General features: G+C 32.2%; 2 protein-coding genes across 2 annotated transcripts; one reads left to right on the top strand and one right to left on the bottom strand.

The window, feature by feature from the left end:
- The first annotated feature begins 1802 nt into the window (after positions 1–1802).
- On the top strand, positions 1803–4110 carry LOC131625735 (pentatricopeptide repeat-containing protein At3g12770-like). The gene has a single exon (XM_058896575.1). The coding sequence runs from the start codon at positions 1913–1915 to the stop codon at positions 3791–3793; it is 1881 nt and encodes a 626-aa protein (XP_058752558.1). The 5' UTR covers positions 1803–1912; the 3' UTR covers positions 3794–4110.
- Positions 4111–10665: 6555 nt separating this feature from the next.
- On the bottom strand, positions 10666–13022 carry LOC131625734 (haloacid dehalogenase-like hydrolase domain-containing protein At2g33255). Its single transcript, XM_058896574.1, has 4 exons — positions 12563–13022; positions 12379–12482; positions 11673–11807; positions 10666–11172 (listed from the first exon to the last, which is right to left on the bottom strand). The coding sequence occupies exons 1-4, from the start codon at positions 12870–12872 to the stop codon at positions 11008–11010; spliced, it is 714 nt and encodes a 237-aa protein (XP_058752557.1). The 5' UTR covers positions 12873–13022; the 3' UTR covers positions 10666–11007.
- Positions 13023–17083: the final 4061 nt, after the last annotated feature.

Here is a 17083-nt window from a genome sequence, read left to right as displayed (position 1 = left end):
GGTTGTAAATGGGTGTTCAAAGTGAAGGAAAATCCAGATGGAAGTGTAAACAAGTACAAAGCCAGGCTGGTAGCCAAAGGCTTTCATCAAACAACCAGGCTTTGACTTCACTAAAACATTCTCACCAGTGGTCAAACCTACCACAATCAGAATTATCTTGAGTCTGGCTCTTAATTATAGGTGGAACATACAGCAAGTTGACATCAACGCCTTCTTGAATGGAACACTTCAAGAGGATGTGTACATGGTGCAACCCCCTGGGTTTACTCATCAAAATAAGGAATTGGTATGCAAACTTCAAAAAGCTCTCTATGGACTTAAACAGGCCCCTAGGGCTTGGTATGACAAGTTGACTCAAGCTCTCATGAAGTTTGGATTTCTTCACTCCAGGTGTGACCATTCCCTCTTTGTGTATTCCAAGCAAGGTATTTTTCTCTATGCGTTGGTCTATGTTGATGACATTCTGGTTACTGGCTCTTCAGCAAAGTTAATACAGGACCTCATTGATAAACTCCACAAAGCCTTTGCTCTCAAGAAGCTTGGCACTCTAGAGTACTTCCTGGGCATAGAATTTGTCCCTCAGAAGAATGGCTCTCTAATTTTAACTCAAAGAAAGTACATCAAGGATCTACTTGCTAGAGCTAACATGCCTCAAGCCAATGGTGTACCAACTCCAATGCTCAGCACATGCAAACTGAGTAAACATGGTTCTCCAGGGTTCTTTGATCCTCACTTGTACAACTCCATTGTAGGAGCTCTGCAATATGTGACTCTCACTAAGCCAGATATCTCCTATAGTGTAAACAAGCTTGCCAGTTCATGTCAGCTCCTCTTGATACTCATTGGGTTGCTGTTCGCAGAATTCTCAGGTACTTGAGTGGCACTATCTCTCATGGTATTGTATTCTCTCCATCTGTTACGAATCAGAAGCTTTCCTTAAGGGCTTACAGTGATTTAGACTGGTCCAGTGACCCTGATGATTGCAGGTCCACGTCTGGCTCGTGTATTTTTCTTGGTTCTAATCTGATTGCGTGGAGTTCCAAGAAACAAACGCTTGTTGCAAGATCAAGCACAGAAGCGGAATATAGAGCTCTTGCTCATACAACCGCTGAATTGATTTGGATAGAATCCTTGTTGACTGAACTACAAATTCCCTTTCATCCGCCTACCCTATTGTGTGACAATATGAGTGATGTTATGTTATCACACAACCCAGCTCTCCATGCTCGCACCTAACACGTCGAACTTGACATTCACTTTGTTCGTGAACGTGTTGTGGCTAAGTAATTGGTAATTCAACATGTCCCGATGTTTGCACAACTGGCAGACACACTTACAAAACCACTTGGGACGACTGCTTTTTAGGATCTTAGGTGCAAGCTCAAGGTGTTCCCTCCTTGATCTTGAGGGGGAGTGTTAGAGATATGCAAAATATCTCTCTATATTGTGTAGTGTGAATGATAAGGAACAGAGCTAGTAGTCTCTCCATAACATAGTGTATATATACTTGCCCTCAATGTAATAGTGACTATGATGAATAATACATTTCAGAATGCAAAACTTTCTCTTGTGCAATTGTGTAAATTCTAATAATATCCATTCCATCTCATTTTTATATAACCTATTTGGTTCCATATAATTTTATCCAATCTACCTTTCTTTTCTTATTCAACTCAATTTGGAAGGCTCACACTAGAATAAAATGAAGTATTTTTACTAATAAAATATCTAAATAGAATGAAATCTCTATTCTCTTTAGCTATACTTTATTCAAACATAAGTAACATGATTTACACTAACATTTTACAAATCACATAATTTTTTGAATTTTCAATTTGCGATCAACCAATTTGTAGCTTCACTCGTTCTTTCATGCCCGCCATAACCAAACTCAAAACAACCGATAGCTCTTATGATTCCGTGGAAGACATTTCCCCTAACAACCTCTCGCTACTACACTTCCGCCACTATGTTCCTTGCACCACAGAGTCTCCTTCATCTTCTTCAGCTCAGCATCGACCTCCATTCCCACAAACTTTCCCAACAATGTCACTCTCAAATCCTCGCAAACGGCTTTTCCCAAAACGCTTTCCTCACCACCAGACTCATCTCTGCATACGCCACATCTGGAGACTTAACCCGGTCAAAACTCGTCTTTGACTCTGTTCAAACCAAGAACGTTTATCTCTGGAACTCCATAATTAATGCCCATGTCAAAAATCATCAATTTGATCAAGCCATTACATTGTTCCGCCAAATGGGTCTTACTAGTTTGTTGCCTGATGATTACACACTTTCTACAATTTCCAAACTTTCCGGTGAAGTTAAGGACTTGGTTTTAGGGAAATTGATTCATGGGAAGAGTATGAGGATTGGGTTTGTGTCGGATATTGTTCTTGCCAATTCTGTTATGTCAATGTACACTAGATGCGGAGAATTTGGTGATGCGGGGAAGGTGTTTGATGAAATGTCTCAGAGGAATGTTGCTTCATTTAATGTTTTAATTTCTGGATGTGCTGCCTTGGGAAATTTTTCTTCTGCTTTACATGGTGATATATGGGATTTTTTTCGAAGAATGCAGTATGAAGGCTTTAAGGCGGATGCTTTTACCGTTGCTAGTCTTTTGCCTTTGTGTTCTGATAATGTTAGGAAGTTGGATTATGGGAGGGAACTTCACTGTTATCTTGTGAAGAATGAATTGGATTTGAAAGTGGTATCGGATGTTCATATCGGGTCGTCTTTGATAGATATGTATTCAAGGAGTAATAAGCTTGTTCTTAGTAGGAGAGTTTTTGACCAAATGAAAAGTAGAAACATATATGTATGGACTGCTATGATTAATGGTTGTGTACAGAATAGAGCGCCGGAGGATGCATTGATTCTTTTCCTTGAGATGCAAAGGAAGGATCGGATACAGCCCAATGAAGTATCGCTTATTAGCGTACTTCCAGCTTGTGGCTTGCTTGCTGGATTAATGGGAGGGAAACAAGTCCACGCGTTTTCAATTAAAATGGAATTGAATGATTATATTTCTCTAGGTAATGCTTTGATTGATATGTATGCCAAATGTGGGAGTTTAGATTACGCAAGACGGGTGTTTGATAATGTTTCTTATTTTAAAGATGCTATAACTTGGAGTTCGATTATCTCGGCATATGGATTACATGGCAAAGGAAGGGAAGCTGTGACTACATATTATGAAATGCTTCAACAGGGGATCAAACCAGACATGATAACAGTGGTTAGTGTTCTTTCTGCTTGTAGCAAGTCAGGATTGGTAGATGAAGGCATTAGTATATATAACTCCTTGACGACGAAGTATGAAATGAAACCAACAGTTGAAATCTGTGCTTGTGTAGTAGATATGTTAGGTCGATCGGGCCAGCTCGATCAAGCACTGGAGTTCATTAAAAAAATGCCAATGAATCCTGGTCCAAGTGTTTGGGGATCTCTTTTCACTGCCTCTGTAATACATGGGAATTCAATGACAAGAGACTTGGCTTATAGGTGCCTTTTAGAGCTAGAACCTGAAAACCCTTCAAATTATATCTCGCTTTCAAATACGTATGCCGCTTATAGAAAATGGGATGTTGTAACTGAAGTGAGAACAATGATGAAAGAGAAGGGTTTAAGAAAAGTTCCAGGTATCAGTTGGATAACTATGGGTGGTAAAACACATTCTTTCACTGTAGCTGATAAAGCACATCCTTGTTCTAGTTCAATCTATGAAATGCTTGATGACCTTGTATCAATAATGACAGATGGATGTACTGATATTGATATTCTAACTTAAATCTCCTGGAATTGGTGATAAAAATATCATCTTCTAAAGTGTCTAGTGAATACTGAAAACTGGGCAGCCATGTAGGCTGTAGCTCAGAGTACTCTGAAACTACTTGCATGGTGATCCATCGGGACTCAAAATAACACATGATAATCATAATTTGAGTGAGAAGGAAATGCAGAAAAGCTCTTGCTTGTAGCTGTCGGTGGTTTTGATGAATATGATTTACTTAATGAGGTAACTGCACTGTTGCATTGTTGAACAGGGTGAGTGCAATCCGTCCCCCCTGAGATACTGAGCAGCTGATCAATGTGCAGATGAAGGTGCTTGGATATTCACATATAGTCTGACCATCATGGAGAAGGGGATAAATTATAGGCATTGATAACTCAGAAACGGTAGGAACCAGAATCATTTCTAATTCAATTCATTTTTAATCAGGCCTCATTACTGCATAGGTGACAAAAGCAAGCTACTCATTATAATAGGAGTATAGGGATTTCGATGGAGGTCACATTCTGATTTACAACCTGATAATACGAGGGGTCTTCATTTCCAAATGTAATAACAGAATGTTGGCTGCATGTGTTAGTGGTTGTCAATTCAGCTGTTAGTGCCACAGCAGGATAAAGTTCTTGTATTATTAATTTTTTTTTATTTAGATTCTTAGCTTGAATGCTCTCTTGCATAGTTTGTCATTACTATCAAAATGAATCATAGTTCTGTTAAAATAAATACAGGATGAAGTAGCAGTTAGGAAGAATAGTATAGATATGAATATTTGTATTCTTGATTTAGGACTTGGTCTTTCTATTTATTATTCATTTGCTTAGATAAGCGTATACATCTTTTTCACTGTTTTATTGATTCTGATATTCTACAAAGAAGATTAAGCTATGCAGTGTTGCTAGTTAATGTGTTTCTTCTATTACTGATTTAGTTTTTACACAACTTCTGTTACTTAGGTAATGCAAATGTCTATTTTCAGCTTATCACATGTTAAATAGAAGAAGGATGTCAAACATTCCAAGATTAACAGACTATATTGAAATCTAGAGAGAGATACATTTGTACAACACCATAAAATAATTTTGTAGTCAATTAATGTTGAATATGACTCAGACACAAAAGAGGAGCGGGAGGTAAGGGGCAACCTTCACCCCTTTACCTCTGCCATTGTGTTTGTCTCAAACGCGCGTTAGATCTAATGGTTTGTTATAGGGATGTGATTGGGGTGTAGGGGTAACAACTTTTGTGTAGGGGTGGAAATGGGCTGAGTCGAGTTAGGCTTTGTCAAGCTTGAGTCTGACCTGTTAAAAATTTCAAAGCCTAAGTCTGGCTTGTGGCCTAAGAGTCTACATAAAAGTCTATTTTGTTTGAGCATTTGTAAATAAAAAATTTAACTAATATTTAAATAGACTAACAAATTAAAAGATCAACCAGACACATTGTTCATCAAAATGACTAAGCTTGATTTTTGTATTTTAATTCAAAGTATGAATACAATATTATAATAATAAATAAATTTTATACTATGCTTAAAAGGTTTCTTGTATGGCCTGTGACATAACATTTTTAACTAAATAGACTTTTAAAAAGGTCTAGGCCTTTTTAATTTTGAAAAAAAGTCTGACCTGACCTGAGCCTCTTAGTCGGTCTGGATTATTCCGACCCCTACTTTTACGTTATTTTTGGATTGTAGTATCATATACATGTTCTCAACTATCTTATTTCATTTAAGTAATAATATGAAATTACTGATTTTTGTTTAGTCCGGACATAAGCACATTTAGTCGAAATGCGTAAATAAAAATTGCATTTTATTTCTTCTTCTCACAAGTAATTTTTTTTTATTTTTACGTGATTATTTAATATAATTAAGTTTATATAATTATTTTTTCTTTTACAATTAACTAATTCATTTTAAATTATGTATATTAATATATTTTATATTGTATCAAATAATTTTTTTATTTTACGAGACACTATCAGCACAATACTTGTTTTATTTTAATCAACAATTACCTTAATTTAAAAGATAAAATCCTTATTTTTAAATTGATTTGTCTGATTGTAAATGATAATCACTTTATTAACAATAGAAATTGATTTGCCTAGTTGTAAATGAGTCACTTTATTACAGAAATTGATTTGTCTAGTTGTAAAGTGAAAATCATTTAACATGAAGGGACTTGAGTTTGAGACCTTGTAGGTAAAAATTTATGTACAAAATTTGTTAATATTAGTAGAAATTATGGGAATTATTTGTCATGAATGTACATTGGTCTAGTGGTAAAGACATAAAGATGCCTTTTAAAGACCTTGGGTCAGGTCTAATTTTTTGTGAGAGACTAATTTGACTTGTATAATATTTATGAGGGATCAAAATGAGTCTTCACTCTAAATATTTTTTTCTTTAATCTCACAGGTTTGTTTTTCCTCTTATATAATCATTGTTCATTTTAAATTTAATAATTAATTTTAAATCTAGATACAAGTACATTTTATATCGTATCAAATAAATCCCTATGACAATTTTGCTAATGAAATAAATATAATAATAAATAATTAAAATTTATTATTTATATCTTCTAAAGTAGTAGAATACTAGAATGAAACATAATAAATTATGTTTCTATTTTATTCAATCTTCTAATTTTCAGTCCATCCAATTTAAAATGTCCTAATAATAAATTTTATATTTAAATATTCAAAGAAAAAAAAGATGATGCACTTATAGTGTAAAATAATTTTATACTGTCAATCAATCACAACCATGTATCCAATTAAATCACTTTTATTTTAAATTTTTTTAATGAAGTGATGATTTTTTATTGGATGGCAGTGTAAAACTATTTTACATTGTCACTAAGGGTGTGTTTGGTTCAAATGAGGGGGAGGGGAGGGGACGGATTTTAATGGAGGGGAGAGAAGGGAAGGGGAGGTGAGGGAATTTTTTTAATCAGATGGATGTTTGGTTCAAACGAGGGGAGAGGAGGGGAAGGGAGGGATTTTAATTAAAAGTATGTTTGGTTCAGGAGGGGAGGGCAGGGGTTTTATTAATAATTTACATTTTTATCCTTATTATCTTATATAAGTGATACAATATGATATTCAAATGTGAAAAATCTATACATATTTTTTTGTTAGTAAAATTTCTAATATTGAGTGACTAAAAAGTTATAATTTACTGCATAACGTTAAAAAATTGAGTTCCCTTAATTCAAATAAAAATGTTCAAAAACAAATTAAACTATATGTTGATAACAACTTTGAAATCGTAATGAATTATTTAACACATAAAATACATAAAATAATTTATTATTAAATATAAATGTTTTAAATTTTTTAATAAAATAAATAAATAAAAATGAAAATTTTAAAATTTGATATAAAAGAAAATATAATAGGATACATAACAAAATTAGAAAAAAAAAACATAAATAAACATAAAAGAGTTATAAAAAAAATCAAAAAAGTGAAATGATTATGATTTATATTAAGGACAAAAATTTCAAAATAATTTGAAGGTGGAGAATAATTATAATAAGTTGATAGAAGCAATCGAGAAAAATCACACAGAAGAGAACAATAATACAAAAGAAAATGAATAATTTTAAAATATTAAAATTAAACTGAGAATATTATAGTAATTATAATAATTTTTAAAATATTAAAGTTGAGATTCCCTCCCCTTCCCTCCAAATCCCTCCGATTTGGAGGAACGCAAAAAATGTGTTTTGGAGGGGTTTTGCTCCCCTCCCCTTCCCTCCCCTCCCCTCATAAAATTTGAACCAATCACATTTAATTAAAAATATTCCCTCCCCTCCCCTCCCCTCCATCTACCTCGAACCAAACACACCCTAAATATCCATTAAACCCATATTCAAACGATAAAATAAATAAAATGGGTGATGCACTTTTTACACTGTCAACCAATCACCATCATGTATCTAATTAAATTACTCTTTTTATTTAAAAAAATTTAATGACATAGAAGATTGATGGTTTTCTATTGGATGACAGTATAAAACTATTTGACATTATTAGTGCACTACTTTTTAACTCTAAATTAAAATATTTAATTCATTTTATTTCATTTTTGTTTCATCGATCCAAACCAGGTCCTGCCCTGTCCAGGGGCGGATGTAGAGGGGTTTAGGGTATTCCCTGGAATACCCTTCATTTTTTAATTCTTTTACCCATTTACCCTCCCCTTTAACCCTTTTTTTTTAATTAGAATTAGGTTTAGTAAAAACAACAACAAACTCACTTTCTACTTCCTAGTAGCCGCAGCTATCTCTCTCACACAGTAAGTTCCCATTTTTTTTTCCAAATTTTCAATTTAGCTTAGGTAATTAACAACTTCCATAGTTCTATTTGATTCTCTATTATGTAAATAACAAGCTTTTCAAGTTTCTCTATTATGTTAATAATAACTTCCATTCTTGATTCTTTTTCTCTACTATGGGAATTTTATTGAATTCAAAGTCCAAACCTTGTAACTTCTAATTATCATTTTGATTTGAAATTTTGTATTGTAAAATTAATTGGATTTTGATTGTGATTGTAGAATGTTGCTCAAATACTTTACACCCGAACCGAGATTTCCAGAGCCAGAGAAGCTTGCTCCTTCAAATGGGCATCCCGAAGAACCTTCTTCAGTCCCTTCTTCAAATGACGTACAACTAGAACCTCATTCTTCATATAAGGTGTTTAAAAAAGGTGCTTATTTGGAGACGGATCCTGGAAAAAGAAGTCAAATTCTTGAGTATCATCCAAATGATCAAGATGAGGTAAGAAGAGCTTACCTTGTGAATGTGACATGTAAAATTAAATTAACTGAATATGAATCCACAAATATTGGGGGAAGGGAACGTTCTTTTCAATATAGTTGGCATGAAGAGTATGACTGGTTGGAATATAGTGTAGAAAAAGATGTTGTTTTTTGTTTGCGTTGTTATGTGTGTTACAATGGTACTAGTAATTCTGCATTTGTGGTGACTGGTTTTAGAGGTTGGAATCTAAAGCATAAGTTGGATAAACATGTTGGTGAGAAACCGAATAGTCATCATAAAAAGTGTGTGAAAGCATGTGAGGATCTTATGAAGAAAAAGCAGAGTATTGAGTTTTCGTATGCAAAATATAACTCAAAAGAAGAAGTAGATTATCTTGTTCGTTTAAAAGCATCACTTGAGGCTGTCAAATATCTTGTTAGAGGCGGATTACTATTTTTGAGTTGTAATTGAAATACTAATACATTTTTATTAAGTAATATTATCATATTTTATGTCATTAATTTTTTTCGTACTTTTTGTATATTTTATTTTTATTATGGGAATCCCCTGGATTTTGATCCTGGCTCCGCCCCTACCCTGTGCATGTGACAAGATCTCATAAATGTAGGGGCCTCCTTTTTTTATATGGGGAAAAAGAAAATGCCTTGACATTGTAAAGTATTTTTACACTGTCACCCAATAAGAGACATACATCAGAATAAATCTCATTTTTAATTTTAAAAAACTAAAATTACATAGCAAATTAAAATATTTTAATTAATTATACGTGTAAAAGTGTTTTACAATGACAGAACACTTTCTTTAAAGTCTTTTTATATCATTGTTAAAGTATTGTTTATGCAGATAATACAACATATATTGTTTGACATAGTGATAGTCCAACAACAAGTATTATATCAGATAATACAACATATATTGTTTGACATAGTGATAGTCCAACAACAAGTAATATATCAGTGTTAAAGTATTGTTTATGCAGATAATACAACATATATTGTTTGACATAGTGATAGTCCAACAACAAGTATCCAGTAAGCATTACGTTTATCTTAATTGACTTTCTTTTTGTAAGATATACTTGTCATAAAATATTACCACTTTAATCAATTGTAAAGATAAACATACATTGATACGTGCTTCAAGTGGAATATACACAATTATAAAAATATTATTTTTTAATGTATTATTGTTTTTTTATTATAGAATAACATAGTAAATTAGTTTATTTTTAATTAAATAGCTATGATTAAATTGATAATAAATTAAAAATTAAATTATTAAATACTTGTTTTGATTTAATTTAATATAGTGTTTATAGTATTTTATATTTTTTTCTTTCTAATTAAATCTTTTTCATAGCTCCTAATAAAATCTTTAAGTATATTTTCATGTCTTTCTTATTAATTTATAATAATTCATGCGTAGCTCCTCCTATGTATTTTTTAAAGAACAACATTAATATATATTTTGTATTAAAAAGTTATATTTGTAAATTGTACATACAGTTTATTTAAGTTGGTTTAACATGTTGTATCTAAATTTTGATGATTTTATTAATGTAAAACTATTTTTAAATTTTGAATTTGTAAATGTTTAAATTTTTTGTATAATTTGAATTAAAACATAATTACAATGATTTAAATTTGTAAATGATCTAGATAAAAACTCTAACTAAAAAAATTATACAAAAAAAATATACTAATTCATATTTATATGAATTAAATTTTTACAAATAATTTTTTTAAAATTTAAATTTTATTTATAGTAAATATATAATAATATTGTTATTAAGGGCCTATTTTAAAAATTAGAATCAGATATTTAAATTGTTTGGGTCGGCCCTGATCCAAACTAGTAACAATCGGAAAAAGAAAAACCAGACGAGTATGATGATATCTCTTATTTTACCAACCTACATATGTTTCTCCTCTATCAATTGATGCTAATTATTGTAATTTTTATTCCTTGATTTATCCGATGAAAAATGCGAAACGAATGAAGGATGCTCCTTACTACGCACTTCAAATTTTGTGAACCAGTTTCATTTGTTGTAGAAGATGTTGATCCACTTGGCAGAGTGAGTTGTTGCTAAAGATGTAGATCAAATTGCATTGAGAATCAATTTCTTCTCTACTAGCATCACTTACAATTCAGAATACATTAATTTTGGGAAGTTGCCACAATTTTGTGGCATTGATGCCCTTCTTAAGAAGTCTATGAAACTTGGCATTAACTGTCCAAGATATATTACAACAATATTATAAAAAATCTCACCTATGAAATGCTCCAACTAAAATTTTCTCAGATTTTTTTTCATGACCTTACATGAGGTCAGGAATAAAACTACCCCCAAATGTATATGTCACCTCCTCCAGAATCTTATATCACAAACCACAAAGTAAATGCTGCGAACGATACTCGGCATCATGGTGACAACTCAAAGTTTCTCTCCAGAATCGAGTAAACTTCAGCAAGAGAAGTTACCTTAAAATCTGGTTTGAAATCAAAATTAGCAAACTCGGGAGAATCATATTTTCCAGTTTGATCAAGCAAACACGTGTGTGCTCCTGCTCGCCCTCCACAAACCACCTGCAAAATGGTATAAAAAACAAGCAACGTCTATTAAGTAAACATCCAATTTTTAAGTACATTTGAAGTTGCCCTGTGCATGCCACTTATTTGTGAAGAACTGTTTTCCTTATGGCAAATCAAATGTTATTAGAAGTGGCATAAAATTGATATGGACAAAGTGATGCGAAAAACCACAATGCATAGTGAAAGGACCGAGTCGTAGGGTTCATCTATTACAAGCAATCACACTATATGTTTGCAGAGTGATGATTAAATTTGTGCACTGACTAAAAGGTCTACTAGTCAGTACCCAGCATTGGGTAACAAACTTTACATGAAAATTTCAAAATAGCTTGTTACATTTCTATCCTTTCTGGATTTTGTTGTGAAAACATTTATTGTTTTGCATTTCTTCCTTTGATTTTGCAATTGTTTATTTGTAATAAAAGGTGAACAAGCATTGTTTCTATATAGATAAATATCCAATCAAGTTAGCTAGCAGAAAATAAACAACTTACATCATCTTTAAGGCTATCCCCAACCATTATTACTTCATTAGGTTGAACATCCCAAAGAGAACAAATATGCAGTAATGGAGCTGGATCGGGTTTAAAAGGCCGAAATTCCCTGCTTAATGCTGGAGAAAATGTAATCTGCAACAAGGAGGCGTAACATATAGTGAAAGAGATCAAGACTTATAAAAGGCCAAATTTCCCTGCTTAATTCCTGTTTGGATAAACAACTTATTTGCAGCATATAGCATAAGTGCTTATCAAAATAAGTGCTTACGAATAAGCTTGCATAAGTTATTTCTATAAAAAAGGATAAAAATAAATTTAAATTCTTTTTATATTATTATATATGTTATAAGTTATCTTCATCAATTATCTTGAAGAATTTATAAAAATAAGTTCAAAAAAATATATAAAAATAGTCTTAAGTTGTTTTGATCAAGTCTCTCAAACAGTGTCACAAAACTTATGGCATAGATAAGCTCAAATAAGCGCATCCAAACAAATCAGTGTTTATCACTTATGCATAAGTCATTTCCATGACAAGATATAAAATATAGTCAAATTCCTTTATAAGACCTAAATTGTTTTCATAAACTATCCTGAAGAGCTTAAGAAAATAAGCCAAAAACAGCTTATGAACCCTAACATGAAACATGCAATTCAACAGTAAAATATAAATTGAATCCAACTCTGAATTCATGCAACTTACCCCAAAGCGTTGGTGGAACAAATCAACCGCAGACTTCATATTCCGCGTGATCAACCCCCTTCTCATTCTCTTCGAATCAAGAACGTTACAAAGTTCAGCAGCACCTGCATGACAATCAAATCAACTAACCAATTGATAAAACACACAAACGATGAAGAGAATTGAAAATGCAATTAGGTACTACCGGGCATGATTTGGAGCTTATCCAGAGCGTCTTGTTCGAAACGGGCGATGGTATCATAGGCTTGGCGTTGCTGATGCGAAGGCCAGTCGCCGATGAGGTTCAGGATGTCGATTCCGGCAGGGTTTGAGGCTTTGATGCGGTGATACTCGTCGTCGCCGAGGACGGCTTTGTACATGGAGATGAAATCGATGACGGGGACGGTGAGTGTGCCGTCCATGTCGAAAACGACGCCTCTGAGGCGCGTTTTGGTGGCGGAGTGTGACATTCGGGGGAAGAGGAGGAAAGCCTTGGTGGAAGAGAGCAATGGCATCTATCTGGTATCTAAGTAGAGTAGAGTAGAATGGTTGGATAATGAGAATATTTTGTTGTTATTATTTGTGATTTTTTGGGTGGATGGGTGGTGAATGGTGATGCCAATTGCCAAATTTCTGGTTTTGGTGTCCTCAACATTTTTTATTTACTTTTACAATTGTTTCTTATTGTTCTTCCTACAATGTCATTTTCTGCCATCGTCATTACACCTAATCTACTCCATTATATAAACTTTAGAAAGCAAATATACTTGCTAAAATAAAAGGGAGAAGTCATACAATTAATTTCCCTAAAAAAGTGCTTTAATTATCCAATAGAAAAAATTCTAAGCCATGTCACTTTTACGGTGGAGGTAACTTTACTTGTGGATTCACTTTAAAAAAATAAAACTTAAATGCACCCTTGTCCCGTAAGTTAGCGAGTTTTTTATTTTCGTTCCTGTAAGGTTCTTTTTTGTTGGTATGAGTCCCTATATCTTACTTTTTACTTGCGGTTTAGTCCCTAAAGCCAAAATCCGCAGGAAAATCTGCAGGTTCCTGCAAATTTTCTGTGGATTTTGATTTTAGGGACTAAAACAAACGCAAAAGTGAAATATAGGGACTCAGACCCAGAAAAAAAAACTTACAGAGACGAAAATAAAAAACTCGCTAACTTACAGGGACCAAAGGTGCATTTAAGACTAAAAAAAATAGTTATTGCATATCAGTCTCCATTCACTTAATAATATTTTACAAAATGTGTGCGTGTGTGTGGTCTAGCGGTGAAACGTTTGGGTCTTGAGCTCTCAGGTTTGAAACTCGCTAGCTACAAATTGCTTATTAAAAAAATATTTTACAAATTAAAAATAACTTTTATTTGATTGTAATATTTTTTTAAACCCAAATCATATTTGTTTTTCTTCTTCTTCGTTCTTCTTCTTTCAATCTCCCAATCTAAAATCTAAAATCCTTAAATTTCACTCACATTTTCTTTGAACTCCTACACCGCTTTCTCACTTTCGACCTATTCCGTAAATCTGAAATTCATATTTGATTGCTTCCCTCCCACACAATTTCGTAATTTTTCATGTTCGATGTTTGGGATTCAGAGAAAATGTTCGTGTAATTCGTATTGATTGCGTTTTTCATCAGATTGTATTTGAACATATATGGTTCAAATAAATGATTACATGTTGTCGTCTCCTTTCACAGGTAATTCAATTTGGGGATTTAGGTTTGTATCTTATGAAATTCAAAATTTTTGAAATCGATTGGAATCCCTACCATGAAATTATGTAATTGGGGATTAGGGCTTGTTAATATGAAATTAATGAATTATGTAATTGAATTGAATTAACCAGAAATTATGTAGTTGTGGATTGGAATTGTATTTTATTGTATTCAAAAATTTTGATATTGCATTTGCATTGAATTCGGAGATAGTTAAATAAGTTTAGTATTGAATCTTTAGGCTTTGACTTGAACGACGAGTTTATAATTTACTGTTGTGTTATTGAGTTGTTAGCATTTGAATTGAAATGTGAAAATAGATTGTGATATTATTCAAATTTATACTGTAGTTTTGTCATAATGATCAATTTTTGGTTAATTGGCAAAGGTAGTCTTCCGTTGTTAGATATTAACATAAGTTGTATTGCAATTTGAAATAGCTTTGTGGAATATGCAACGTGGTGAATATACTTGAGGTCAACATGTGAAGAGGGAGTGTGTGAAATGATCCAAATTCAGATATACTTATAACGGAATGGTGTTTGAAATAAAGAGGAAGTTGAAGCATGGAAACCTATTGTTGATGTTGTTACTTCATGCTAAAGGCAGTGTCTTTTTCTGTCATATTTGGCATGCTGGCAGGGTTTCAAATTCAAGTATGTATTTATTTTTGTAGATAACATGCTTCGATTAATAGATGAAAAATTTTGGATTTCCAAAATTAAAAATGCTCTCACTTGATATGCTCCCTATATATATAGTTGATATTTCTTCCTCTCATCTCTCATTTAAAAATGCTCTCACTTGATATGCTCCATATATATATATATATATATATATATATATATATATATATATATATATATATATATATATATATATATATATATATATATATATATATATATATATATATATATATATATATATATATGTGTATATATATATATATTACATTATTAATTTATTTTTATTTTTTATTTTACATCTCCTTAATTCTGATATGATAACTTAATTCAATAATATGTATTTTTCGAATTTTGTCATAATGATAAATTTTTGGGTTGTTACATATTATTAACATAAGTTGTATTGCAATTTGAAATAGCTCAATGAAATATGCAGCATGGTGAATATACTTGAGGTCAACATGTTAAGAGGAGTGTGTGAAATGATCTAAATTCAGCTATACTTATCAAGATCACAAAGAGGTATGTAGTAACCATAATATCTCTGTTTTTAAGTAACAATATCCATATCAACTTAGACTAAAATATCACATCATCCATAATTCAAATTGACTATGCACCAAACATTAAACAGATGTCATCATTGCAGATATCTAAATTGTTATATTTATATTATTGTGAACCCAACACGATCGTAAACCCAACACGATCGTATCCATCCTTCTGAGCAACCATGTACCCCATTATATGACAAGTTATAATTCCATGTGACTAAAGACGGTTAATCTGAGCACTATCTGCTTCAGAAATGTCACAATAAATGGGGTGTAAGTGTATAAACCTAGTTAGGATTAATTCATGGTTGTGAGCCTCTTCAAAAAACCTCACTACATATTTGTCCTTGTCGGCTTTGTAATGCACACGAAGCCTAGCGGGACTTTAGTGTGGGTCGTAGGTTTATGTTCTCTTTTCCTATCAACCCTCCTAAAGTGTTTCATCTCTTTTAGACCTTGTTTATTGCATACAAACTGCCTCATTACTATTATTTTAGCACCCTTAGTCCCTTTTGTTCTAACACCACTTTTCCTAATGGCAAAACCTTTGCGTTTACCATACTTAAAATAAAATTCATATGCTTCATCAATTGCACTGAATTCCATAGCACGAATTTCATCAGCAGTAAGGGCATTAATATTCACCTTTTTATCACCTACAGCTACATAATTCAATAAAATCTTCGTTGTGACTATTAACATCGCCATCACCATCATCTGAACTTTGGAACATACTAGACACCGAATTGCTGTCATCCTGAGCATATTCTGATTCGCATCAAATGTATCAGTATCACAACAACGAACGTCGTTGGAACTATAATGGTCGTAGTTTTTCATGGTAAACCTGAATTAACACATTTGTTAACACATCAAAACCCAACATAAATCACAATATCTACTTTCTATTCAAATCAAGCACAAACCTTAGTTCATAAAATCTAAATCAAATTTAACACCAAATATGAATTATCACTATTTTTAACACAACAAAACTCTAACATCAATCTCAATTCCTTATTTCTTAATTAAATCAACGGACCTGATTCAAAGGTAACCACCATATTTAAAAATTCGAAATCCCTAAACCCTAAATCCATGTAAATAAAACAAATTCATGCATAAACCCTAATTCCCAATTTGAAATCGAATTTAACCTTTCCATTTATATTTTATTTGAAATCAGTTAATCTTAATCATTAATTTCAAACAAATATAACAAATATTTTTGAATTTACCTTAGCAATACGAACACAGTCAGATTTTTGATCGTGTTATGTTTGGTGAGCGATTGAATGTGACAGTCTCAAAGGAATAAGGACGAAGACTATGAATGTTGTGTTGATGTTCGTCTGCAGTGTTGGCAACGAATATGAAACGGATAATGAGAATGATAAATAACTTTGCGATGTTCAAAAAATGGCGGACGAATACGATAAAAAAATTTAGGTTGTTAAAAAATGAGGACGAAACAAAATTAAGGTTTCAAGTTAGATAGTGAAGATGAATATGATGTTGATGTAGTGAGGAAGATTAAATTAAATTTGTTCTAATTAATTATATTTTAATTGATTTTCATTTTAAACATAACAATTTAAAAACAATATTAATATGTTAGGAACTTAATTGTAATATTCATAACTAAAAAGTTACCACAGTAAGTGACATAAATAATACAGTCATATGTGACATTTTAAGACTTAGGGCATAATTCTGATTGGTCAGAATGTGACTTCTTCAAAGAAGTCATTTTAATGA

Source organism: Vicia villosa, unplaced genomic scaffold, assembly GCF_029867415.1.
Source record: "Vicia villosa cultivar HV-30 ecotype Madison, WI unplaced genomic scaffold, Vvil1.0 ctg.000236F_1_1_1, whole genome shotgun sequence".
Classification (NCBI taxonomy): domain Eukaryota; kingdom Viridiplantae; phylum Streptophyta; class Magnoliopsida; order Fabales; family Fabaceae; genus Vicia; species Vicia villosa.
The sequence above is the reverse complement of the archived record's forward strand: the minus strand, read 5'-3'. Positions and strand labels throughout refer to the sequence as shown.

Bases quoted from the DNA above. Each gene is read 5' to 3' on its own strand.
- LOC131625735 (XM_058896575.1), top strand. From the start codon at position 1,913: ATGATTCCGTGGAAGACATTTCCCCTAACAACCTCTCGCTACTACACT.
- LOC131625734 (XM_058896574.1), bottom strand. From the start codon at position 12,872: ATGCCATTGCTCTCTTCCACCAAGGCTTTCCTCCTCTTCCCCCGAATG. The intron at 12,483-12,562 runs GTAGTACCTAAT...ATTGTCATGCAG, and splicing joins TAAGCTCCAAATCATGCCCG to GTGCTGCTGAACTTTGTAAC. The intron at 11,808-12,378 runs GTAAGTTGCATG...TCCTTGTTGCAG, and splicing joins TGTTCCACCAACGCTTTGGG to ATTACATTTTCTCCAGCATT.